Source organism: Tupaia chinensis, unplaced genomic scaffold (genome assembly GCF_000334495.1).
Source record: "Tupaia chinensis unplaced genomic scaffold, TupChi_1.0 Scaffold000567_2, whole genome shotgun sequence".
NCBI lineage: Eukaryota > Metazoa > Chordata > Mammalia > Scandentia > Tupaiidae > Tupaia > Tupaia belangeri.
Genome location: NW_006160081.1, coordinates 57,365 through 83,420, shown reverse-complemented (window position 1 = coordinate 83,420; position 26,056 = coordinate 57,365). Strand labels below are relative to the sequence as shown.

Genomic DNA, 26,056 nt, shown 5'->3' with positions numbered 1-26,056 from the left:
CTCCATTCTCCTCTTGGGATGGCCATGCCACAATCCCTTCTCCTCTTAGGATCTCAGGCATGCACGCACACGTACCCAGCGTGAGTTTAAGCCACCAGGTCCAGGACTTGAACCGCGGTCCACTATGTGTGAGTCCAGTGACATAGCCTTTACGCCAACTGCTGGTCTCTCTCTGTCCCTTTCTGACAAGCACCCATACCCTCTGACAAATGCATTAAAAAAAAAAGAAGAAGAACTATAAGGCCTTCTCACTTTTTTTGATATTTGGACATAAATATATTTCAAATAACTGCCTATACCTAAATCTTTTTGTACAGGTGTGGATGGACACACACACATGAATATGTGATGTTATATGTTTAATAATAGATATTATTGGTTTCATAAAAATGGGTTCAGAAACCTCCATGGGAAGGGGTCCAGAGACTTGGGAAAAGGGTCCAAAGAAGCAGCAGCAACAACAACAAATCCAAGGACGTGCTGGAGAGAAGCAAGTTGCCCTCAGCTCTAGTCATTGCATGCAGTGGGAGGCAGTAAGCCAGAAGCCTGGGGGCAGAGCAGGTGTGTGCTGCAAAAGGAAATAAGCCCCATAGGGAGAGAGGTGGAAGCAGGCTGACTAGACCAAAACAGTTTGTTAATCCTCCTAGACACAGATACCCCAAGCCGCAGTCATTCTTCTTTTCTTTCCTAAAGAACAGGGAAGCTGGAGCAGGATCTTTGTTGGAGTTGGTAGGGAGCTTGCTCTTGAGCGGAGGTGAGGTAGGTGACTGGCAGGGCTCGCCTTCGAGTGTTAGGGGTCTGGGATGAAGAGGAAGGAAATGCAACCAGAAAGAAATAGGAGGAAGAGAGGTGAGCAAGGCTGGATCCGGAGCAGGAGTGGGAGGAGGTGATGGCTGGAAGGAAGTGCTGAGAAGGAGGTCAGAAGGTGGAGGTTGATGCTTCCAGTCTGAGAGGTGACCTTGCTCTGAAGATCCCCACAGTGGACGGGGCTGAGAATGCGTGTGACCTAAAATGAATGAATGAAGGTCAGAAGGGCAGAAAGGCTCAGGAAGGAGAGCTCGTGCTGGGGATGCATGTACCTTCTTGGTCGTCACAGACTTGGGAGGATGGAGCTAGAGTGGGGAAAGGCCAGCGTTCTCCAAGCCAGTGTCCTCCCAGAGAGCTGTCAGTGTGTTCTGGGAGTTAATGACATTCAGTGATAAGGATTCAACAGTGTGCCAGCAGTGGCTTTGAAGATAGGAAGGAAATGTGACCTTGATGTTGCAATAGGTGGGACTACAAATGAAACCTGCTGTTTCCATTCTGTGCTGGGCAGAGCTGAGTTAATGGGCTGCACTTGGCTAGTGGCTGAGAGTGTCGGGGTCAAAGTGAGCCATCAGGGAGGAGGTTCTGGATGTGCGAGAGTTGGATACCTCCCAGAGGCCACTGTCTATTGACTTCCGATGGCAGCATGTGTTAGGAGTAACCTTAGCCTATCAGCAGTTGGGAAGACATGAAGATGTGGGCAGGAGGCTTAGTGACTGCCCACGCTTGTGCCGCTTGGGGATGCCCTGTTGCTGTAAGTGTTAAACATACGGTGTACCTTTCCTGAGAAGGGCTGCAGGCTATAATGAGAGAATTGGAGCTCAGGGTGGGGGTGGGGTACAGTGGTGATGCAGTTCTCCCCCACTTATAATGATGCAGAGCCCTGGATTCCAGAGAAACGCTGGGAGATGAGTGACTGATGAGCTCGGAGGCTGAGCTCTGAGGCATTTTAGCGCGCGGCAAAGATTGTGTAAACATTTGTATGTCAAACATCAACGGAGCTCTAAGGGAAGGGCAGATGTCTCTCTTGAGACCAGCTTACGGGCGTGGAAGCTAATTTTTCTTTAAATTTACCAAGGCATCATGGCTGTGTAAGCCCCAGGGGTTACAATTTAGCAGAAAATAAGCTTCCAGGTACTGGTCACTCTGAGATGTATTGCACCCATGCCCACCAAAATAAAGCATTAAAAAAGACCCTTTTGCTCTTAATAGGTATAAACTAATCAATTAATTGATTAAAACAAAAAAGGAAAAGAAAGCTAGTGAATGCAGGCGAATGTTCCATCAATTGGCAGGTAAAAAGTGCACTTGGGACCAGCAGTTAGCATAATGGCTATGTCGTTGAACTCCCATGTAGTCGACCACGGTTCGCATCCCGGACCTGGTGGCTTAAAACTCACGCCGGGCGCGTGTGCGTACGTGCCCAAGATCCCGAGAGGAGAATGGAGGAGAAGGGATTGTGGCGTGGCCATCCCCTCTGGGGGGTGATTTCTCACTTTCTGTCTCTATGTCTCTCTCTGTCTGGCGAGCGCATGCGCCCTATAGCAAAAACCTCTCAAAAAAAAAAAGTACACTTGAATGCAGAGGCTATCAATTTGAGTATGGATTACTGAGCTGTTCTAAAGTTCTTTTCAAAGATTTCTTGTGATTCCTCATATGATTTTTAAGTGTTTCCTTTTGTTTCAGTGAGTCAGGATGAAGACGTGTCTTTGGAGAATTTGGGAGAGAGGTCTTGGCTAGAAATGACGGAAGTGGGTGTCGTTGGCTCCTAGATGGTAGTTACAAGCATGAAATGGATGTAATCACTCTAGGAGATTGTGGAGAGGAAGAAGAGAGTGTGGAGACAACTGCAGGGAAAATCGCTAGCTACGGGGTGGAGGAAGGAGCAGGGGCCATCTATTTAAAAGAGTAGGAGGACCGTGATGTCATGGAAGCTAGAAGAAGCGAGTACAGAGCAACTACTGCTCGTGATCATATTCTCAGGCTGAGGCGTGCATCGGGATCACTGTGTGTGTGTGTGGGGGGGTGCTGGTTCAAACACAGATGGCTGCTCCCCCAAGTTTCTAATTCAGTAGGTCCAGACTAAGGCCTGCATTTCTCACAGGCTCCCAGTGCCACTGCTCCTGCTGTTGGTCAGGAGCCTCACTGTGAGAACCGCTGCCAGAATGAGAGCCAGAGACACAGGCTATAGTCATTAATGGCCCTTAATGATCCCGGTCAGTGGTTCCTGTGGAATAATTGGGGGCAGGAGACAGTTCAGGATGAGTTAAAGAGAGAATGGACAGGTAGCCAAGCACGTGTAGACTTGCCTTATGAGAAATTGGTTGTGGGAAAAAGATGGTAAATGGGTGCTGAATTCAATAATGACGAGAATTTGTGTGTGTGTGTGTGTGTGTGTGTGTGAGAGAGAGAGAGAGAGAGATTCATTTCTTTCAGATATTCACCAAGTGCCAAGTTCATGTTTGGCCAAGCCCTCTTTTAGGTAGTAGGTAACTATAGTAACCAGGCCAGGCATGGTTCTTGCCCCCTCCTGACTTACTTGGGTTTTAGATCCAGGTGCACCCCCTTCTTATCCTGTGGCTGCAAGCAAGGTGTGCACCTCCTCGAGTCTCTGATTCCTCCTCTGCAAAATAGCAAAGTAAGGATTGTCTTGTTCAGGCGTGGAGAGTTTAAACAAAGTGCCAGACCTTAGGCCCCTAGCATGTTGCCTGGCAACCTGAGAGGCATTCACCAAACTGTGCATGCCTTTTTTCTTCCCTTGAGAGAGTCCAATGGGTGACCTCGGAGGAGGGGCTCCCATGTGGTGGCAAATAGGTCATGCTCAAGAGTCCTAAGGGAGTAAAATGTGGACATTCTCAGACAGCATACCAGGAGCCTCCTGCAGAAGCTGCGGCAGAGTCAGGACTCAGGGGAGGCCTGGAACAGAGGGAGGGCAGTTGATTCATGGAGCCCAGGCAGCCGAGAGAGAGCACAGGTGCATAATGAGGAGCTCTTCCTCGTCCAGGTGCTGCCTGAGAGATGGGCTCAGCATCTTTAAAGCCCCTGTGCCTCTGAGATGCCAAGCTGTGGGTTTGCAGGTGAGGTCTGCAGATATCATCATCCTTTGGCCTTGGGAGGAGGGAGGTGCAAGGCTTGTCCTGGCCTAGAAGGGCTCTGGAGGGAGGCCTGCCTCCAGATATACTTGCAGAGTCTGCACAAAGAACAGAAACCTGGAGGGGAACTGAGTGAGCAATGTCCCATCACCTTCCAGCTTGTCTTTACCATCTATAAATAGCAAAGCTTGTTTGTGCTCATCTGGACAAGGACGCGCAATGCAAGGGGAGGGCTGCCAGGAAAATCACTCTGGTTCCTGCCTTCCACGCCCTTGGCCTAACTCGGGTTGCCCCACATATATATGGGACCACTTTCACAATCCAAATGTGCCTGTGATTCCTGTTATATTTTTGGCTACCAGGTAGGTTTGTAGAGACTCCATAGATGTCAGCAGGGCCTTTGTATCTGTATTTCTGGAAAAGAAGAAGGTAGTTCCTCTTGCTCTCTATCTGATGCGTGAAGGAAACTGGGGTTACTGGTGCTCACATTTTGTCCTTTCCTGATGGAAGGATCCAGCCTCCATAGGCAACAACATCCGTCCTGGGGCAGGATGCTTCTGGAGGACTGGCTTTGCATCTGTGGCCATCACAGAGGGGCAGAACCCTCTTTATAGTTTTTGACCTGAGAGAAAAGAAATCTCTCGGAGCATAAAACATTTGCATGTGGATGCTCATTTTTATTACTGCCATCCCAATTGTGGTGAGAAAAGGTTAGACTGGAGGTCCGGAACCTTCCTTCTCGTTCCAGCTCTGCTGTCAATCAGCTACATGGTACTGGGCGTGTCACTTCCACGGTCAGAGTTTAGGCCCCTTGTCTGTTGTAAAATAGCAGCTTGGGCTGGGTGATCTCTCCCTGGCTTTAGAAGTCAGAACTGAAGTCTGAGGTGTGAGAATGCAAGGCTGATGCACAGAGCACTCCCTCCCTGCCAAAAGCTCTGTTGCGTCAGCCTCGTGTTCTCAGGTGTGCGATTGGACTCTGACGGCAGAAGTGAGCCATGAGCCCTAGTGGTTTTGTGTTCAAAGAGGATGATAAATAGGAATGCAGAGTTGAGTTGGAGAAAGAAAGAAGACAGGGTAATTCAAGTGGTTCTTCTATGATCTGCACATTTGATGTGTTCCCTCATCCATATGAGTTGACAACTCCTGGGATGAAAGATGGCAAAAAAATAGAAGATGAATAGTGTGTGCCTCAGTGTGCCTGAGCAATAGAGCTTTTCTATTTCTTCTTCTTCTTCTTTGCTTGCCAGTTGGTTTTTGGTTTTGGTGTTTTTTGTTTGTTTGTTTGTTTTGTCCCTGGAAAAAATTTCAGGCAATTAAGGTCCATGCATTTTCATTATGGTAGTACTTCCTTTTTAAGGGATGGGGATGAGGAGACTGCCAAAACAGAGTCACTGTATGGTCTTAGAATCTTATGTCCAGTAGGAATGGGTGGATTTGTACTTCTTCCGTCCCTACTCGCCTCGAGAAGATTTGTGGGTTCTTTCTGGTGGTTTTCTGCTGCTGCTAATTTATTTATTCGTTTGCTTGCTTGCCTTGGCTTCCTGTGCACTTCGACACCTTTTCCATGCCACATGTCTTGGCTTAACTGTCCCAACTTGGGCTAATTTGGGCCACACCACCGGACCAGTTCATGTTCTCAAGGGATGCACACAGTGCACCTTCCACGTTCCAATCTGTGCACAAGCCCCATCTTATGTCTCAGGTCTAAGTGGGAAGAACAGGCCTTTCAGGATGGATTGGGTGTGTGGTTTTTGTTTATTATATCTACTTTTTAACTTGGGGAGCAAACACGATTTACCCAGCTGGCAGTGAGCCAGGGTGACACAGGCTGCCTGGCATCCTCAGTGACTCACTGTCCCTGTGGCCGGATCCCTAGCCTGGAAGACCAGGGAGCTGAATAAAGCAATTCTAAAAAACAGTGAAAAGCTTGGGCTTTGGAATTAGACTTAGTGGGCTCAGATTTAAACCCCCCTGGGACCAGGAGTTGGGATAAAGGCAGTGTCGCTGGACTCCCATGTAGTCGACTGAGGCTCGAGTCTCAGATGCGGTGGCTTAAACTCACACTGGGTGAGTGTGCGTGCGTGCCCAAGACCCCAAGAGGAGAAGGGAGGAGAAGGGATTGTAGCGTGGCCATCTCCCCTGGGGGGTGATTTCTCAATTTCTGTCTCTCTGTATCTCTCTTGTCTTTCTGGCAAGCACATGCGCCCTATAGCAAAAATCTCTCCAAATAAATAAATAAATAAACAAACAAACAAACAAACCCTGCCATTGTACTACTTTTATGACCTGTTCCTGGCAAGTGACTTTCTTACTGAGTCTCAGTTTCCTCATTCATATAATGAAAGTAAGGGTATCACAGTATGGGGGGTAGGGGGAGTCTCCAGGAAGCAGACTCTGAGCTAGCTTTTAGTACAAAGATAATTTGGGGGGTTCAATGCCCACGGAAGGGAAGATGAAGCAGGATTGGGCATAGGGAAAATCCAGTTATGATCCTGGCTCCAAAATCCTTGGCCAAGTCCTTGGGGAGCTTTGGAGCCCAAGTGGTCCATCTGGATTGCAGCATATTAGGCAGAAACAGTCAAGACTTGTATACCATGGAGTGTGGGCTGCCCTGCAGAGGGTGTGCCTAGGCCTCTAGGCTCTCTGTATCTGAGACAGTCTCCCAAGGGACTCACAGCCAGAGGCTGCCTGCTGACAGCACTCCCAGCAGTGAAGACCATGAGCCCTTCACTGAGGGGAGCCTGGGGCGCAGTAGATACCTCAAGGGCTGCTTGCGAGGACTGAATATTTAATGCATGCGTTAATGAGGTGCTCATTCTAATGCCTGGCACACTGTAGGCATTGCATAAATGGCAGCTGCTGCTATTTCGGTGGTATCACAGGTTCCACTTATACCTGCTGGGGCCGTTGGATGGGCTAGTCTGTTCTCTCTGATTTAGGTTCCTTGTCCAGTAAAGCGAGGAGACTCTTAGCTACTAAGTATTACCTATCCAGGTTATGTATTTTGTACCCATAACTACAACTTCAAAGAAAAATAAAAGAAAATGGCATCATATTGACTTAAAAATGAGAAACGAGTAAGGGTGGCCTTGTTGTGCTGTCACTAGATGGATGCCGATACTACCAGCCTTCTCCTGTGTTTTCCTTTTATTTGATATAGGAAGGCATAAGAACTCACCAGACGAAAGCACTTAAAGGACCTTGTAAAGTACAAAAGTATGGGCTTTCCCCTCTTTCTCTGAGTTGAATAATATCCTCTTTGCCAGAATGATACCTTGTGTTGGGCAGATGGAGAGAGAATAGGGACCATCGAGGGCTGCATCCTCATTGGGTATCAGCCACCCTAGACATGTGCTTTGGAGAATTTCAGAAATTCTGGTATTTTTCAGAAATGAAATTCGTTAGCATTGTTGTAAGAGTCTATAAATACAGTAAAAGGCATTTACAAATAGACATTGTAAAATGCTTACACACCCACAGTCTGAACACTGTCAAAACACCAGCTGCAGCTTCCCTACTTGGAAGGATCAGAACCTTTTTTAAATTACACCTACTGTGTTTTCAGAATAGGCTTGCTTCTGGCCCGATGTAAAAGATCACTTCAACTTAAGCCTGTGTTTGCCTCTTGGTATGAGGGATCAGGGCTCAGTTAGAGAGATGAGAGAGATCCCATTCCCCTCCCTGCCAAAATGTAGCTGGTGCTTTAAAGAATCTGGGGAGGAGGGAACCAGCAGTTAGCGTAATGGCTATGTTGCTGGACTCCCACGTAGTCGACCGCGGTTCACATCCTGGACCCGGTGGCTTAAAACTCACGTTGGGCGCGTGTGCGTGAGTGCCCAAGATCCCGAGAGGAGAATGGAGGAGAACGGATTGCGGTGTGACCATCCCCCCTGGGGGGTGATTTCTCGCTTTCTCTCTCTCTGTCTGTCTGGCGAGTGCACGTGCCCTATAGCAAAAACCTCTCCAAAAAAAAAAAGAATCTAGGGAGGAGACTCTTAGAGATGATTAGTTCCTATTTCTTCAATGTGATTTCTTATAGTTCTGGGATCAGACCCCCTGTACATGAGCCTACAGGCAAATCCCAGAGATATGAAACCCTCCCCTGAATCAGAAGTCCCTCCTTGGCAAGAATTCACTCCAGGTGACACCAAATGCCACTTGAGGAGCACCACTTTGGCCAACTTGGAGCATAAGTTTTTCCTTTTATCCATTGCCATTGCAGCAGTGCTCCCAAACTTGGGGATAGAAACTCTAATAGCTACAAGCGGTTTACAGTTTTATCATTTGCATGATATTTTTGATCATTCTAGTAGTTGCAAGACAGCTATAACAGCTTCCCATTGATAGCCACTGTCATAAAATATCTTTAGTTTTTTAGGGTTTCTCAAATAGAGATGTTGTATTGGTTTTCTCAGTCTACCATAACAAAATACCAGGGTGTATGGTTTAATCAACAGAAATTTATTTCTTCGTTGTTGTGGAGGCTAGAAGTCCAAAAACCAAGTGTTGGCAGCATTGGTTTCTTTCTTTTTTTAGAAGATTTATTTAGTGATACACCTTGGATTGCGGCCCCTGCTTGGATCTCCCTGATGTTGCCACATTGCTACTTAAGGAGCTCCTTGAGCTCCCAAGGACACACGTGAAACAGAGAAGGAAAGGGAGAAAACACCCTCCAATGTCATGCTGCATTCCCTTCTCTATCTCTTCATCCTGTTCAGAATTTGGGTACACATGCACGCATGCCAAGCACTGTCAATGAGCAATTTTGGGAGTGACTTGTTATTCTGTCGCATCATTTGCTTATTGTGTGTGAGGACTGCAATGGTTGTTTACATGTAGAAATGAGAGAATGTTGTTACTAGAATAAGAATACAGCAAAAGAGTCATCTGATATATATTGCACAAGCTCTTCAACCAGAAACTTAAAAAAAAAAGAAAAGAAAAGAAAAGATCAGGAAACTCTTGGAATAACTTAAAAAATGATAGATGTTGAGATGAAAGCTCTAGATTCTGAGACAGAGCCTCTGAAGACAGCAGCCAGTGCAAAAGAAGGGTAAGAGTTTTCCGGTATTCAGAAATGTATCCATACCATGTATAGAAGGTAACAAGGAAGAAACAAAACCTGCTATTGAGGAGAACAACTTGGAAAGATGTCTGAGGAAAACCTCACTAGGAGAAAAGAATGAGAGAGATGAAGGGCAGTAAACAGTCTTTTGAAAACATACGAGAAAATATAAAATCAAATGAAAATTTTGAATAGATGACAGCTCTGAAGATATTAAGAATTACTTGGGAACAGAACTGTGAACCAACAGCTGACCTGACAGGCCTTCACAGCTGGTACAAATAAAACCCAGTAGAGACCTGGAAGATTGCCAGTTTCCTACAAATACCAAATTATTCTGAAGAACCCATAAATGAGGAAGATAGAACCACTAAAATATCCAACAAATCTTCACAACTAGAACCAGTAAATTCCTCAACAAGAACAAAGACATAGTTCAATATACTTGCGGGTAAAAGAGAGAGGACACAAGAGTTCTCAGTATTCAGGAGCTCACATGACTGTCAGACTCACCCCCTGCCCCATTCCCCTGTGGCCCATACACACATGCAAAACCATGAGAGGATGTTAAATGCATTGAATTATTTAAGACAGCTCTAAAGTAGAGGCCAGATTGGCAGAAAATAGAATCAGAGGCAAGGGTTGGCCATGAACACACCTGAAACAATGCCTAAGTGCTAGAAGACTTGGCTGACATCAAAGAGCTCTTTCAAACAGAAGATCATTTTGAGAACAAGAAATGCAGCTCATCACTTTAAAAGCACAAGGCAAGTAAAATGGCAAGGCATAACGCCATGAATATTTACAAGATTGTTGAGTGTCCCCGATATAAAACCCACTAGAACCCTAGTCGGGACAGAGACCATATAAAAACACCAAGAGAAAGTAACAATCCCCAAATAAAGGAAAAGGGAAAGTTTCACCGAGACCATGAAATATCTGCACATTGTTACATAGAAATCCAGTGTGTGGAAGACATGAATTACCAACCTGAAAACGAAAAAAAAAAAAGGGACACTGGACCTCTCTCAGGAGGGGGATGGGAGCTGTGTCACAGTCATTGTGTGTGACCTTAGGTGCATGTACTCCATGTTGTAAAAAATGAGCATGGGACTTGGCTTGGAAGTTGGACCCTTTCTTAAAAGGGTCTGCTTTCAACACAGTGAATAAATAAATAGTAGGTCATGGAAATGAATCCTTTTGGGATTATTTGGGGGAATGATTAATGGAATAATATTTATTGGAACTGGATGTGTTCTGATTTCCTTAGCAACTGCCTCAGCACCAAAGAAGCAGAGCAAACCCCAATAAGGAACCAGACATTAAAACATAAATAAAAAATAAAAAAAAGTTTTTGCATTTATTTACTTTATTTATTTATTGTTATTTTTAATTTGACCAGATAGAGACAGAGAAAGAGAGGGAAAGTAAGCAAACAAGCCTCCAGGTCGGGGACTCAAACTGTGGTCTGCCATGTGGGAGTCCAACTCCTCAACCACCACATCACCTGCTGACCCTGGCAGAGTTGGTTTCTTCTGAAGGATGTCTCATTGGCTTGCAGACAGCTGCATTCTCACCATGTCCTCTCACAGTCTTTTCTCTCTGTGTGCACACCCCTGAGGGTGTCTCTGTGGGTCCAGATTTCCTCCTTTTATAAGGATACCCAGGATTGGATTAGGCCCCAGCCTAATGACCTCATTTTAATTTAATCACCTCTCTGAGGGTCTACTCTTCAAAAACAACCATATTTTGTGGTAATAAGGGCTAAGACCCCAGCCTATGGAATTTGGGAGGACACAGTTCAGTTCACAATAATTGTATATATGGGGATCTGTAAGAATTTGTTTTTCATTTAAAAAGTGTTGACATATTACTTGAGTGTGAGAAATGCTTTGAGAATGAAAGTGCTATGAACTCCATGTGTTCTACCCCCTAAAATGACTAGGTTGAAATCCTTACCCCAAAGTATGGACTAGGAGGCAAGGCCTTTGGGAGGCAATTAGGTCATAATGGCAGAGTCCTCATGGCAGTGTCCCTTCTGCATGTGAGAACATTGTGAGACGGTGCCACCTGTGAACCAGGAAGCAGGCCCTCACCAGATGCTGAATCTCTCAGTGTATTATTTGGGACTTCCCAACAGGCAGAACTGTGAGAAATAAATTTCTGTTTGATAAACCTCTCAGTTTATGGTATTTTGTTATGGCAGCCTGAACAGACTAAGGAAGTCTAAAGTTTACAAGGCTCAGACCAGTCACAATGTTTGCTTACTCATTTAGCTAAGGAAAAACTTTTTTGGCATACCTGCATACCAAAAACTTTTTTGGCATCCCATGTATAAAGTATTATACTAGGGATTAAAAATGACAGACTTCTTTGAAGAGTAAGTAGAAGAGATCACTAGGTAGACAGATGAATATGAAATGCTGCGATCAGGGTTGGGGTAGAGGGGTATGCTGCAGAAAGTGAGAGAAAGGGAATTAGGTCTCTGAATGCTCAAGGGTGAGTCACATTTGCTCAAGTACATTGTGAACATTGACAGACACGGAAGTTTGGAGGCAAAGGAGATGATGAGATGTTCCAGAATTTGCTCATAACTTGCAAGACCACCCTGTATGTCATCCCACCATTCCTCTAATGTTGAGTAATATAACAAGTGCCCTGGTAGGTCCCTCAGAGGTGATCCTACTGGTCATTTTGTTGATGAAGCAGCTGAGCATTAGAGAGGTTAAGTAGCATGGCCAAGATCACATAGGTAATGAACAGCAGGTGTAGACTGGCCCAGACTTCTAAATCTAGGATTTATAACTCCACACACCCTTGCCTGGTTCCCGGGGGAGATGACCACATGAGGCACTTGTAGTCGAGGTGATTCTTAGAGGAAAGTTTGTGGGGCAGAGGCTGGACAATCTCATCTTGTTTGTTTGTTCTAAAGTTTGTGATAGGGCACATGTGCTCGCCGGGGAAGAGAGAGAAAGAAAAAGAGAGGATGGCTATGCTGCAGTCTTTTCTCCATTCTCCTCTCAGAACACGAGCTGCCTGAACTGTATGCATGAATTTTTAGTTGCTATTATGGAAAGTAAACTTGAAAAGGAAGGAAACATTCATCTATAGTCTTATCCCAGAGACAGACTATTAACATTTTAGACTATTTCTTTCTCATCTTTTTCCTGTGTATGACTTGGTTTTTGCTGTTTTATGTAAATGTGATCATACTGAACATCATAGAACTTCAGGTCTTGTAGAAAAATTGCATTTGTTGTACAAACACATAAGTCATTCCCATTTCAGAAACTGCAGCATAGTGACCAGCAGTTAGCTAATGGCTATGTCGCTGGACTCGCACGTAGTCGACCGCTGTTTGAGTCCTGGACCCGGTGGCTTAAACTCGTGCCGGGCGCATGTGCGTGCGTGCCCAAGATCCCAAGAGGAGAATGGAGGAGAAGGGATTGTGGTGTGGCCTTCCCTCTGGGGGGTGATTTCTCGCTTTCTGTCTCTCTGTCTCTCACTGTCTTTCTGGCGAGCACATGCGCCCTATAGCAAAAACCTCTCCAAAAAAAAAAAAAAGAAAAAGAAACTGCAACATATTCACAAATTCCACAGGTATTTTTTAAGCCCTTGACACATTACCAAGTGCTGAGTCAGGTAGTGGAAATCACCAATCAGACTACCCAGGAATAATTGCTTCCGATCTTTTTTTTAAAAAGTGGCTTTTCCTGTTGCATCAGGAGGACGTGTGGATGTATGCGTATTGCCATGCGTGGCTTTTATCCTGCCTTTAGCGGCTAACGCTATAATGTAAATGCCCATTCTTGTTAGAATAAACCGTATACCCATCATTTGAATGGCTATATAAAAGTCTGTCACATATCATAGTTTATTCAGGTGTTCCCCTATTTATGAATGATGCCAGTTCTTCTCGGCTTTTCTTCATTACAAATAACAGTGTGATAAACACATCGATGCACAAAACCAATGTGGGTATTTCAGACTATTTAACGTGAACTCGCAGAACTGGATCAAAAGATAAACATTTTAAATACTATGGATAGATACCTCATTCTTAAAAATTACTTAATTTTATTCTGGACCATTCCACAAAGGATTTGAGGTAATGTCCAAAAATGCACATTACATTAAGTGGAGGAGTCCAGGCACAGAGAGACAAATGCAACATGACATCATTGATATGTAGAATCTAAAAAACGTTGAGCTCAAAGAAGTAGGGAATAGAATGGAAGTTACCAGAGGTGTGGAGAGTGGGGACTGGGAAGGGGGGCAGATTGGTGACCGGGTGTGAGTTACAGTTAGATAGGTAGGAGGAACAGGTTGCTGTATTCTATTGTACAGCCGGCCACGTGAGTTAATAACAGTGTATTGTTTATTTCCAAACAACTAAATGACAGACTTTGGAATGCTCTCACCACAAAAAAAAATATGATACATATTTGAGGTGACTGATATGCTATGTAGCCTGATTTGATCATTTTGCAATGTATACATGTATTGAAACACCACATACATATAAATGATTGTCATTTAAAATAAAATAGTGTAAAAATCAATAAATATGAATCTACATCCCAAAGAGAAAATCAACAAAAATACATATGAAGGAATAAAATAAAAGAGTGACAAGAAAAAGAAAATCAGGCAGAAATGTAATCAAGCCCGAGGTAAGAAGAGCACGGTCATGCTCAAGAGTCTTCTGTTATCCCTTAAGCTAGGCTCACATTCGACTGGAACCTTCCAGCTTTCAAACCGCAGAGGGAAGGAGCAGCTGGAGACGGACAGTTTGGAAGATGCACAAGTAAACCACGTGTTCAGAAGCAGCCACGTTATTCTGAGATACATGTGATAACTCATGAGCAAAACTCCCACTAACAGCACCTCTGAGTAATTCCCCAGCTGCCCACCATGTCACCTCCAACCACCTTCCCCCTTGACTAAAAAGAGAAAAGGCCCCTCCCTCTGGGCCAGGCATGTGTTCTCCTAAGCTTGGGTCCTTGGTGTATCCCACACAGCACAGAGCTGCCTGGCTGTGAATATGACTTGACTTCAGTCAGTTTGGGAGATGACAGCACGAAGCCATTCAGGCTCTGTGGATGCCGAATAACAATATCGAAGGGTTCTCAAAAGTATTTTTCTTTATATCCAGGGAATAACAATATCGAAGGGTTCTCAAAAGTATATTTCTTTATATCCAGAGAAGGGAAGACTTTGAAAAGTAAACATTCTTTCCCATGAATAATTCTGCATTTCTTAAACATTTCATTCAGAAGATTACCTTCTAATCAGTGGATATTGGGGCCCTGCAATAAAATGTTTTGAAAAAAATTCCTTCAATCCCACAACCTCGGTTGGCTCCAGATCCACTGGAAGCAGTGGCCCTGTGGGGCCTTTGCTTTGGAAGCCAGGGAATGGAGAAGGAGTCCTCTATGAATGCCTGGCCTGGAAGTGTGTGTCGGGGGAGTGGGGAACAGACTTAGGAAGACAGTGGTAGGAGAGGCAGGAAATACAGGCACTTCTGTAAAGTCTAAGCTGCTTCCCTCTTCCCAGGACAGTAGATCCTACTCTACTGAACTTTATGTCATCCGAGCTCTGAAAAGCCCAGCAGGTTTCATAACGCACAGTGGAGGCCAAGTCCTCTGGTCCAGCCCCGATCCCAGAGTTTTTGCCTCTGCTCCTCTTCCGGTTGAGGGTGCTTGAGCTTAAGAGTCGATGTTGTTTGTTTGGGAACTGAGGGGGACTGTGATGGTTGGCCCTTCACCACCGTCACAAGGATAGGTAGGCATGCAGTGCTGGCTGCTCTCCCCTGCTGCCATGGCGTGAGACCCAGGAGCCTGCCCTGCCACTCCCTCATTCCTAGTCCACCCACAATGCCCTCCCTGACCTCCAGCTCTCTAGATCTCCTGGTGCAGCTTGCCCTCCACCCCTCATGACCTCCAGGACCACCTGAACTCAACAGTCTGGCCTTTCTTGGCCTTTCCTACCTTTGTACTCTTACTTCTCTCTGGGGACATCAGGCTTTGGCCCTGAGACTCTTCCCTGTCCGCACTGGCAATCTCACTCACAACTTGGGTGCTTGCTCAGTCTTGCCTCTATGGTTGTGTCCCCTATCCCTTTCCTCCAAGGCCCAACTCTAACAGCTCCTCCTCTGTATGCCCTCCACCCATCCCAGTCTCCATGCTCGCTCAGTCCTTTGTTCCCACTGGACCACGGCATGCCTATATCTTACTTAATCTGTTCCACGTGAGTCTATTCCACGTGGACCTGTGCTTGTCTGTCTGCCTGTCACATTTACACCAAGAACCCTTTGAGATTAGGTACCACCTGGCTTCACCCTCTCAATTCCCCTTGCATATGAGGTATTTGACAAATGCTTGTTGAGAGAATCTGTCACTCATCGCACAGTTCCACTTCAGGCCATGGCGACCTGCAAAAGCTGTGAGATGGATGATTTCTGGTGCTTTGCCAGAAACGCTGCTCAGCTTCTCCCTCTTGTTTTATGGCAAGGATCTTTTCCTATTTCGCTGCCATGATGGCCCTTGGATAATCTTCTCTGGGGCTCGTCCCCCCAGAAGAGCCCATAGAGCCGCCCTTTTGGAGGAGCCTTCTGCTCATGCATGAGGAGATTGTTTCTCTCGTCATCTTGGAGGTCTGTTCCAGTCCCAAAGCGCTGCTTCTAGCTCAGATGCAGAAGGAAGTCACTTGGTCCTGATGGGCACAGGGGCACCCACCCAGGAGCCATCTAATTTTACAGGTCTGTGCCCAGTGCCAGCTTTTGGGTTGCCAGATCTCAACTTGACACCTTGTGCCTGTCAACAGCCTGGCCGAAGCCTCGGGCCAGAAAACCTTTTTCTCAAGGTTAAAAGTAGCTGACCTTTGACAAGCAGCATTGGCTAAATTCCTTGTTCCTTAAAAGGAAAGCTCCCAGTTATCATCGCTGGTGCTTATTTGGCCATGGGGCGGGAGCAGGCCCTACTTCGCACTCTGTATACCCAACAGGAGGGGTTGTGGCTGGAGGTGCATCGGCGGACAGTCGTTATGAAATAGCCATCTCTGACAATGCATGCTGGACAGGGGGCACGCAGTCTGTCGGCCAGTTTGCACCACAGCCCGTGTGGCTTGGCGGCTCATTGGCTCCCTCTGGCTCCCTCATAGGCAACAGTGCCACCCACCCCACACTGCACACTCCTTAACGTGTGCACAGCAAGAAAGCTGACAGAATGACAAGGACACACACTAATTATTAAATGTCTGGACTTCTGTTTTTAATATAGGGTTGACGGTCCAAAGATTGACTTGACGGGCAGTACACTATCTGGCATCTTGGACAAGGACCTCTCGGAGCGCAGCAATGACATTGGTGAGTAAGGACAGTGTTCTTGCTTCTCTTTGCAAAGTAAGGAAAGAACTGCAGAGCCCGGCTTGCCCCTTCAAGCACAGTTGAGAACTAACCCAACCATTGAAACGCAAGGCTGACAGCCCACGCTGGGCTTTAGGTGCTGCAGTTTTGCAAAAGAGGGAATGTGGTGTTTTCTACGTTAAAATAGAATGCCTGGGATTTTTACCATGTCTGGCCTTAGAAATTTCTTCCAAGGTCTAATGAAAAGAAATGATGAGTAAACCTTTTTTGTAAAAGTGGGCATCAGCACATAGGTTCGTATTTTCCAGTGATTTATGTATTTAGTATAAGAAATTGAATGGGCATAAATGCAAAATAGTAGTTTTCACTCAGTGTTTTGACTTTGAGCTTCAGTGTGGTAATTGCCGCTTAGTTCAGAACATGAGAGCATTTTCCCAAGGTCAAGATACCACCATGGGATAAATGGGAAGGGGTCTAAAGTCTTTCTGGACTAACGAAACCTGGAGATTTCTTTTTGGGGTGAGCATGAGTGCATGTACACTGGTTGAAGACACTGCTGATCTGACCTCAGTGACAACCCTGTTAGGAAGTCCATAATCAGGGACTAAATTTTTTTGTCTTAACTTTATATCTTTTATTTGTACCTCTCATAGTCATAAGTTAGCATTCTCTCATATTCCACATCATGTAACGGGCTACATTTCAGAATTTGCCCCATTTCAACTAAACTTTTCTATTTTGAGATCGTTGTGGATTCACACTCCATTGTAAGTAATAATACAAAGAAATTCATGAACCCTTTGTTTGGCTTCCCCCAATGGTAACATCTTAAAGGACCACAGTACGACATCCCAACCAGGATTTTGACATTGAGATGATTGACAAATCTTTCTCTGATTTCCCCACTTTTCCTAGTACCCGTGTGTGTGTTTCATTCTCTGCAATTTTACCACATGAGTAGATTTGTGGATCTGCCACCACCATCAAGATACGGAACGTATCTGTCATCACTAGGATCCCTCCTCCCTTCTGCCTCCCATCCCTTCCCTAACCACTGGCAACCGCACTCAGGGATTGATTTGACATGGAAGATAGATTTCCAGCATCATCTGTGTTGGCCACTCAATTTAGAAGCAAATGTCTAACAGTTGGCAGGCCTTATAAGAGCACTAGAGCGCCTGACAGGAGCATTCTCCTTGGCTGATGTGACTCCTCTGTTGGATGTTGTTTTCTTCTGAGCCTGCTAGTAGACTTACATCTTCCCAACTTTTGACCTACAGTCTCTATTTTGATCTTGTGAAGGCTTGGGATAGGATGTGTGGATGTCCCTAGATAACAAAAGTACTTGCCATATTTCCAGAAGCTTGTTTACATCCTCGGTTAGCCTTTGCAAAGCCCAGTCAGGAAGCCTAACCTGACAGCTTGTGCTGACGCAGTCACAATGCTGGCCTGCTGTAGGTTTCGATCTGGCTAGAGGGCAGAGAAGAGCAGAGTCATGATCAGCTGTGAATGAAAACAAATCATCAGAATAAGCCTGATAAAGTTCCGTTTCTATGGTTGTGGTTTAGTGTTGGGCCCCCTTTTTAAGCGAGGGTGACTGTTTGGCACACCGTCAGTGAAAGTCATGAGGGCCCTCGTACAGGAAGCAGGGGGGCATTCTCTCATCCCTAGAATACACAGAGCTATATGTCATGTTTGTTAAAAACATTAGCACTTAGTGTATTGGCTATGTTGCTGTACTCCCATGTAGTCATCTGCGGTTCGAGTCCCGGACCCCCTACCTTAAACTCACGCTAGGCGTGTGTGCATGCATGCCTAAGATCCTTATAGGAGAATGAAGGGATTGTAGCATGGCCATCCCCCCTGGGGTGATTTCTCGCTTTCTGTCTCTCTGTCTCTGTCTGTCTTTCTGGCGAGTGCACGCGCCCTATAGCAAAAACCTCTCAAAAAAAATTAGCCTTTGACCCTTGCTTGTTTTAGATCTAGAGGTGTCTAAGGTGGCTGTTGACAAAATGTGAATCATGTGTTTTTCAGTCTAACAAGCTAGTTTAGAAATATTAAAGGCATCGATGGTGGTGATAGTAGTGGGGGGATTAGTCTATAGAAGCTTTTCATACTGTAGCAACTAGTTTTATGTATTTGGGAGTCCAGAAAGATGATGCCAAGGTTTGGTCTCTCTTACTTTTCCAAGGAGACATTAATCCCAGAAGACTATCATTTCTCCATCTAACTTTTTTTTTTTTTTTTTTTGGCCATAGCGCACGTGTGCTTGCTGGAAAGAGAGAGATAACGAGAGGGAAAGTGAGAAATCATCTCCCTGGGGGATCGCCATACTGCAGTCCCTTCTTCTCCACTCTCCTCCTAGGACTTTGGGCATGCACGTACATGTGCCTGGTATGAATTTCAAGCTGCCAGGTCCAGGACTCTAACCATAGTTGTCCATGTGAGAGTCCAGGACCTCAACCACCAATACCACCTGCTGGCACCTCAAGTTAATAATTTAATGTATATATTATTCCCATTACAAGAAATATTGATTGGCAGCCATGTAATCAACCAACAAATACTTGGGTAACTACTATCAAGTGCAAGGCTGCATGGATACTGAGGCATTCATACACAGACCCTGCCTTCTGGGGATTTTGAATCTCTTTTGTCCCCTCAAACAGCAAATGAAAAGTAAGATAATGCTGAAGGTCTGTATGAATGACAACTGAGTGGTAAAAATTAATACTGATGAGAAGAGAGGGTGTTTTCTGGGGCCCGGGAAGTTGGGACAGGCTCCACGAAGAGGACCTTGAAGTTGTATTTGCTTAGGTGTGGTGAGGAAGTAAGCAGAGAAACACATAGAGAGTGTTAACCAGCCTGGCTGCATAAGTGTGTGCTGGGAACGAGGGGGAGTTGACCCGTGCTTTGGTTTGTGCCCCTCCCCCAAATTCATATGTTGAAATTTTACTGTGAAGATACTATAATACCTTCATAGTGTGCAAAGGTTGGGCCTTTGGGAGTGACTAAGTGATTAGGCTGATGCCCCTGTGATTGACTCCTGGTGATGGACTATGAGGTGAGGGAATGAGACCAGAACAGAGATACCTGGATGGACAGAGATGTGTGCTCCTAGTTTCTCACAATGCGACCACCCTGCCTGGCCTCCAGAACCTGCCTTTCCTCCCCACCCCCAGACCTGGGGCTTCCCTACCGTGAGTTAAATAAACCTCTTTTTTCTTAAATGACCTAGACTCAGGTATTTTCTGTTATTAACAATGGAATGGACTAGAACAACCTGGCAATGTAAGAAACCCCATTGAGTTTGAGGAGGATGGAGTTGTAATTTATTCTGTATCAGTGGGAGCCATTGATGGTTGATACTGAAGTGACTTGATCAAGTCTAAAAATTCAGGTTAGAATTCATGGAACTTTGTGGGTCCAATCAGATGAAGGAAAGATGAGTGTCAAGGAGTCAGGTTATTTGATAGCCAGAGTGAGAGGTGGAGAGAGCCAGAATTAAGCTGTTTGCAAAAGGAGTGAAGAAGAAGGGATGGAAGTGGAAGTAGAAATACAGGAGAATTATTTCTGTGTCTTAGTGATAGACTGGATTTGGGAGTGGGAGGAGAGAATGGTTTGTTAGCCATAATCTTTGGGGGTCAGGTGACTGGGGAACAAATAACATCGATAGAAATGAGCATGACAGGAGTGAGAACTGGTTTGGGAAAAAAACGTGATAAATCTGGGACCAGCAGTTGGTGTAATGGCTATGTCGCTGGACTCCCATGTAGCCAATTGTGGTTCAAGTCCTGGACCCAGTGGCTTAAACTCATGCTGGGCACCTGTGCGTGCATGCCCAAGATCCCAACAGGAAAATGGAGGAGAAGGGATTGCAGCATGACCATCCCCCCTGGGGAGTGATTTCTTGCTTTCTGGGTCTCTGTCTCTGTCTTTCTGGTGAGCGTACTTGCCCTATAGCTAAAACCTCTCAAAAAAAAAAAAGTGATAAATCTAGTTGAGTATGTTGACCTTGGGATTTGGCCTGACATCTCCATCCAGTGCTTGATAGGGATTGAAGGTGGAGGGCCAAGGCTCAGGAGACTGGCAGGAAATGGAAGCAAACATTAGGAGGGGAGAACACAGGACTGGTGTCTGCAGGCCGGGATTTGAGTGCTGCATCTACTGCCTCCTGACTGAGTGGACTTCCCTTCCCTAATGTACCCAGACTCTCTGACCCTCAGCTTTCATATTTGTTAAGAATACTCATATCTCGGGACCAGCAGATGGCATAAAGGTTACATTGCTGGACTCCCATGTAGTCAACCACAGTTTGAGTCCTGGATCCAGTGGCTTAAAACGCATGTCAGGCACGTGTACGTGCATGCCCAAGATCCTGAGAGGAGAATGGAGGAAAAGGGATTGCAGTATGGCTGTCCCATCTCAGGGGTGATTTCTCACTTTATGTCACTTTATGTCTCTCTGTCTCTCCAGTAAGCACACATGCCCTATAGCAAAGATTGCTCTTAAAAAAAACAAAAAAAGAATACTCACATCTCTATCAACTTCCTTACCTTGTCTTCCAGAACCAGTTCAAATAACTTAGTGGGCTGCAAAAATAAAATAAAATAAATAAAAATGCTTATGGTTAATGTTGTTGTTTGCTTAGAAATAGCCATTGGGTTGGAAAGATAAAGGTCATATCATGAGAAAAAGGAAAGAAGAATTTAGGCCTGAAGCCAAACCTCGGAAAGTCTACATTTAAGGGAAAAGCAGCCTCTTGCAGTGCCATGGATTTCAAGGGAGGCAAGAATGTGAAGCAGAATGTCTTTCAACCCAAAGGCAGAAGTCTCCGTAGGTGGATTGGTCAAGGAGAAAAGGACACTGCAGAGGGGGTGGCTCTCATCAGAGTTCTTTGTGTAGCGTTTGTTTGTTGCTTTGAATCAAGGAGGAAATTATTTGTACCAAAATGTTTTGTTAGTGATTCAGACAATTGAAGCTGTCCGAACGTGGGCTGCAGTAAGCAGCATAATACAGCCTTGAAAACCATTAGAAACCATCAATGTTAGCTATAAATAAATCTGTGCTTCCTCTTAATAAAGCTATAATTTTAAATTATTATAATATAATATTAGAGAGCATGTCTTTTTTCAGATTGTATGTGGGCAGCTACCAGCATCTGTCAGCCAGCAATAATTCAGAATGAAACCAATTGGTCCAAAACTAAGTTGTTGATGTCAGTTTGAGATATTGTTTGTATCAAACTACACAGCCATATTTCAAGTCACATAATAGAAAACATGGATGAGCTCCAACACAGGCTTGCACATGAATAGAAATGAAAATTAAATTGTCCAGTTTTCTCTTGCTGAAGGAAGAATCTCTGTTCCAATTGAATGGGAGATTATAGGCCGCAAAGTCAAGTGCCATAACATTTACTTTTATGATGCCATATATTGTAGTTCGTACCGCATGGCAGGATGCATTGTTACACTTCAGTCAAGATTCGTGGTTTTTTTTTTTTCCCCCACTAAAGCACATAGCTATGGGTCAATGGGTCACCAGATGGGAAGCAGCCTGTGAACTAAGCCACCTACTTTCCACTGATTGATTGAAAGCAAGCCCTTCTCATTCCTCCTCAGTTACTCAGAGCATTTGTTTAAACTATTGTATTTTTTCCTATTTTACTAAAATCTTCTCAGGCTTTCTCCCTTTTCATGAAGAAGGTCAAGGTTTCCCCTCTGTCTTTTCTACTTCACCTACGAAACACACTTTATACTGCAGTGAATTCAGGAGTCAAGTGTTGCTGCCTTTAAAGCCTATAGCCTCGAATTCCTCTCATTAAAGAGAAATGAATGAACATGGATGAGATCATGCTAAGTGAAATCATCCGGGCTCTAAGAGACAGATACTGCATGTCCTGACTTAACAGAAACCATGTGTCCTCGTTCTTTAGCAGAAGCTGAAAGACTCGACTACATGGAAGTTGAGAGGATAATGGATACCAGAAGCTGGAGAGGGCAGGGGTGGGAGGGATGGAGAGGACTCGGTTAACCATATGTGAGCACATGTAAACAAGTGGAATGGGTTGTAGAATAGTAGAACACAGTAGCGTGCAGAACATTGATGACAAGTTAATATATATTTCCCAATAACCCATAGAGTGAATGTCAAATGTGCAGGACACAAAGCAATGATAAATGTTGGAGATGGCAAATATGCTTATTTCCTTGATTACTATACACGTATACATGCTTCAAAACCATTCATAGAGATTACATGTAAATCAGCAGTTATAATACAAGTTATTTTTTAAAAAAGTCTACAGACTTGAGATATGCAAGTGATTTGGGAGCTATGAAGACTAACCTCCACTCACCCTCAGATGCCTCACGGGTGCCTGGGTCCTGTGGTTCGTTTGGACCAGGAGAAGGTAAAAGAACTTACGTGTGTCCCAGGAATGCTACTAAGAGCCAATCGATTTGCAGTACTGGGAAGGTTCTAAACCTGGATTGTGGTGATAACTACACAGTTCTGTAAATGTACTGAAAATGATTAAGTTGTACACTTAAAATGGGTGAATTTTATATTACATAAAATATACCTCAGTAAAGCTGTTATAAAGGAAAAAATGAGTTAGTTAAAAATCTTCCTAAGATTCACTTTGAGGTTATCAGTGTTTAGAAACACACACACACAGCCCACCATGAATCTGGTAAGTACTAGGCTAGAAAGCACCTCTTTACCACACTTTATAAAGGAGATGTGATTCTTTAGAGTTGATAGCCACTACGTTGGTGCTTCTGAGTGTCTGTAAGCCAATCTGTTATAAACTGAATGATGTTTAGCTTGAGAATGCGTTCTCGACACTTGTGGAGGAATCATTTTGTAATGGAAATAAGTCCCCTAAGGTTTGTTAAATAAATGTATCATTTTTCAGTTTCCTTCAATCGGCACCCACCTGAACACTGATGCAGAGCTGATTACAGTCATGGTGATGGAATATTCCTGAAGTGTTTAAAAGGCTTAGGAGCATTTTCTAAGCATATTTTGGGGGTAGAATATACCTTTATGATCTTTGATCCCTCTTTGAGGTACAATTTGCAGGTAATTGTTTCTGAGGAACGTAGCTGGGTGTGTAATATCCTCGCATCAGAATCGTTTCTCCGGTGCAGTAGAGAACAGATGTTCGCTCACTTGCTCGCTCGTGCTCGCCCTCTCTCTCTCCCCCCTGCTCATTGTCCTGAGGCTCTAGTGTTGAAATAATGGCAGTGGGAGTAAGAAGGGGGAAAGTAAAAAAGAAATAATATTCACTGGGTGCCTGAGAGATGTTTTGCATATTTTTTTCTCATCCTCAGTGGCCTGGTGAGGGATAAGAGGACTCATGTTTTTACAGCAAAGGAACAGGGACTAAAGAAAGCCAGGTAGCGGGACTGGCAGTTAGCGTAATGGCTATGTCACTGGATTCCCATGTAGTCGACCGCGGTTCGCGTCCCGGACCCGGTGGCTTAAAACTCACGCCGGGCGCGTGTGTGTGCATGCCCAAGATCCCGAGAATGGAGGAGAGGGGATTGTGATGTGGCCATCCCCCCTGGGGTGTGATTTCTCGGTTTCTGTGTCTCTGTCTTTGTCTGTCTGGCGAGCGCCCTATAGCAAAAACCTCCTCCCCAAAAAAAAGAAAAGAAAAGAAAGCCAGGTAGCTTGGGCAAGGTTAACTGACTAGGAAGATGAGGAATTGGAGTTGAACTTCCAGCTCCCTGGCCCACGAGTCTAAACTTGCAGTGCAAGAGTTCAGTCTACATCAGCAGTTCTCAGCTTTACTCCCCAGGGGACAGACATCTGGCAATGTCCAGAGACATTTCTGGTTGTCATATCACAGAGGTGGGGGTGGAGACACTCCTGGCATCAAGTGGGAACAAGCCAGAGATACTACTAAATACCACGCAGTGCACAGCACAACCGCACGGATATCGAAGAGTCACCTGGCTTTGAACAGCTGCAGCACTGAAGTAAAAAAAGCCCGTCTGTGTCAAAAATCCGATGGTCAGTTGGGAGCAGCTGGGCTGAAGATGCATAGCCCCCTCAAGTCCAGTCGTGTGCCCCCTGGAGTGGCCAGTTTAATTTCCTGAGAACCTCTGTAAAACCTAGTTTGAAAATAATGTCAGAGATTTGAAAACCAATAACCTCGTATATGAAAATGTAAACATATTTGAAGTAATTAACCTAGACATCAACCAAGGACATGGCCAGGATCTTTAAGAGAGAGAGAGGGAGAGAGAGAGAGGGAGAGAGATCTTCCTTGGGTTTGTAGCAAGTTACTTGTCCTAGAAAAAAATGACAGGATTTGAGTCTGATTTTTCACATTGAGAGAGTGTGGTATTTGGGTTTAGATATTCTCCAAATATTTAGTACCGAGTATCTGGCTTTTGAAAAATTATTTATTTTATTTTATTTGTTGTTATTATTTAGTTTGACCTGAGAGAGACAGAGTTACAGAGAAAGGGAAAGTGAGAAAGCAAGCTGCCAGGTCCGGGACTCAAACTGCGGTTGACCATGTGGGAGTCCAGCACCTTAACCACCACACCCCTGCTGCCTCAGTACCTAGTATTTAAATGGGTATTAAATCCAAGGACAACAAACATAAAATATGATCAATGCTAAATTCTAAATCTGTACTTCATATAGTAAAGCTATACAACACATAGATAAAGCAATTTGATAGTGACCATTAATGCAGAATTTTTGTTAATATAACACCGTATCTCTGTAAACAAGTAATTAAATGATGACCTTATTTTGTGGTTTGTAGCTTTTACTATAAGAAATCATTGCTAAGGGTTTCTTGGACAGATTTTGAGGAAAGATTTAGATCTCTTCAGGCTTTGGGCAGTTCATTTTTCTGTCCTCTTATTATACGTGTGTGTGTGTGCACGCATGCGTGTGTGTGTGTTTAATTTCCTGTTTTGTAGCTAGAAAGCCACTTACTGGTCCTGTGGCATTTCAGGTCATTGAGGGATTCCTCAGATTTAGTAGGACAGTGAATAATGTGTCCTGCCTGCCCTGAAGAACCCATGAGTGACATCTGGAGTGTTCCAGATAGACTGCTGGCTGTGTGTGTGTGTGTGTGTGTGTGTGTGTGTGAACAATGAGCTGTACCTCCCAGCTCTCTTGGGCTTAGTCGCTCAGACATGAGAATTTTCTTTCAAGAGCCATAGTCATTCCTGCAGACACCATCTCCTCACCAGTGACCTTCAGACACACTGTGGGATCAGGAACGTAGTCAGTGTTCCCTGTGCTGAGAAACAGAAGATGCAGATGCCGTTGTGCCACCATTGAGCCTGCTGATGATGGTATGGGGTGCGCGTGTGTAAACATGTGTAGTTCTGGCTCCTATTCAGGGATGCAAGTTATGATCACACTTAAACTGTAATCAGGAGGAGCTGGCAGGTAGCATGGCGGTTAAGGCCCTGGCTGATCATAGTTCAAGTCCCAGACCTGGTGGCTTGCTTTCTCACGTTTCCTCTCTCTCTCTCTCTCTCTCTCTCTCTTTCTCTTTCTCTGGTCAACCTTAAAACTAATAATAATAGGGGCCAGCAGATGGTGTAATGTTTACATCCCCGGACTCCCATGTAGTTGACCACAGTTCGAGTCCTGGACGCAGTTCAAGCCCCAGACATGCACACGCTAGGTGTGTGTGCGTGCGTGCTCAAGATCCTGAGAGGAGAATGGAGAGGAAGGGATTGCGGC

The 26,056-nt window shown here is 44.8% G+C and overlaps 1 protein-coding gene across 4 annotated transcripts in view; it reads left to right on the top strand.

Annotated features, from left to right (window-relative positions):
* The window catches only part of SH3KBP1 (SH3 domain containing kinase binding protein 1), a gene marked incomplete at its 5' end in the record, with an annotated part of 236,129 nt that overhangs the window by 176,369 nt on the left and 33,704 nt on the right, over positions 1-26,056 (top strand). For all 4 annotated transcript variants that reach the window (XM_027775482.1, XM_014591386.1, XM_006157986.2 and 1 more), the window contains 1 exon segment: positions 16,242-16,327. In XM_027775482.1, coding sequence (XP_027631283.1) covers positions 16,242-16,327 — 86 coding nt within the window.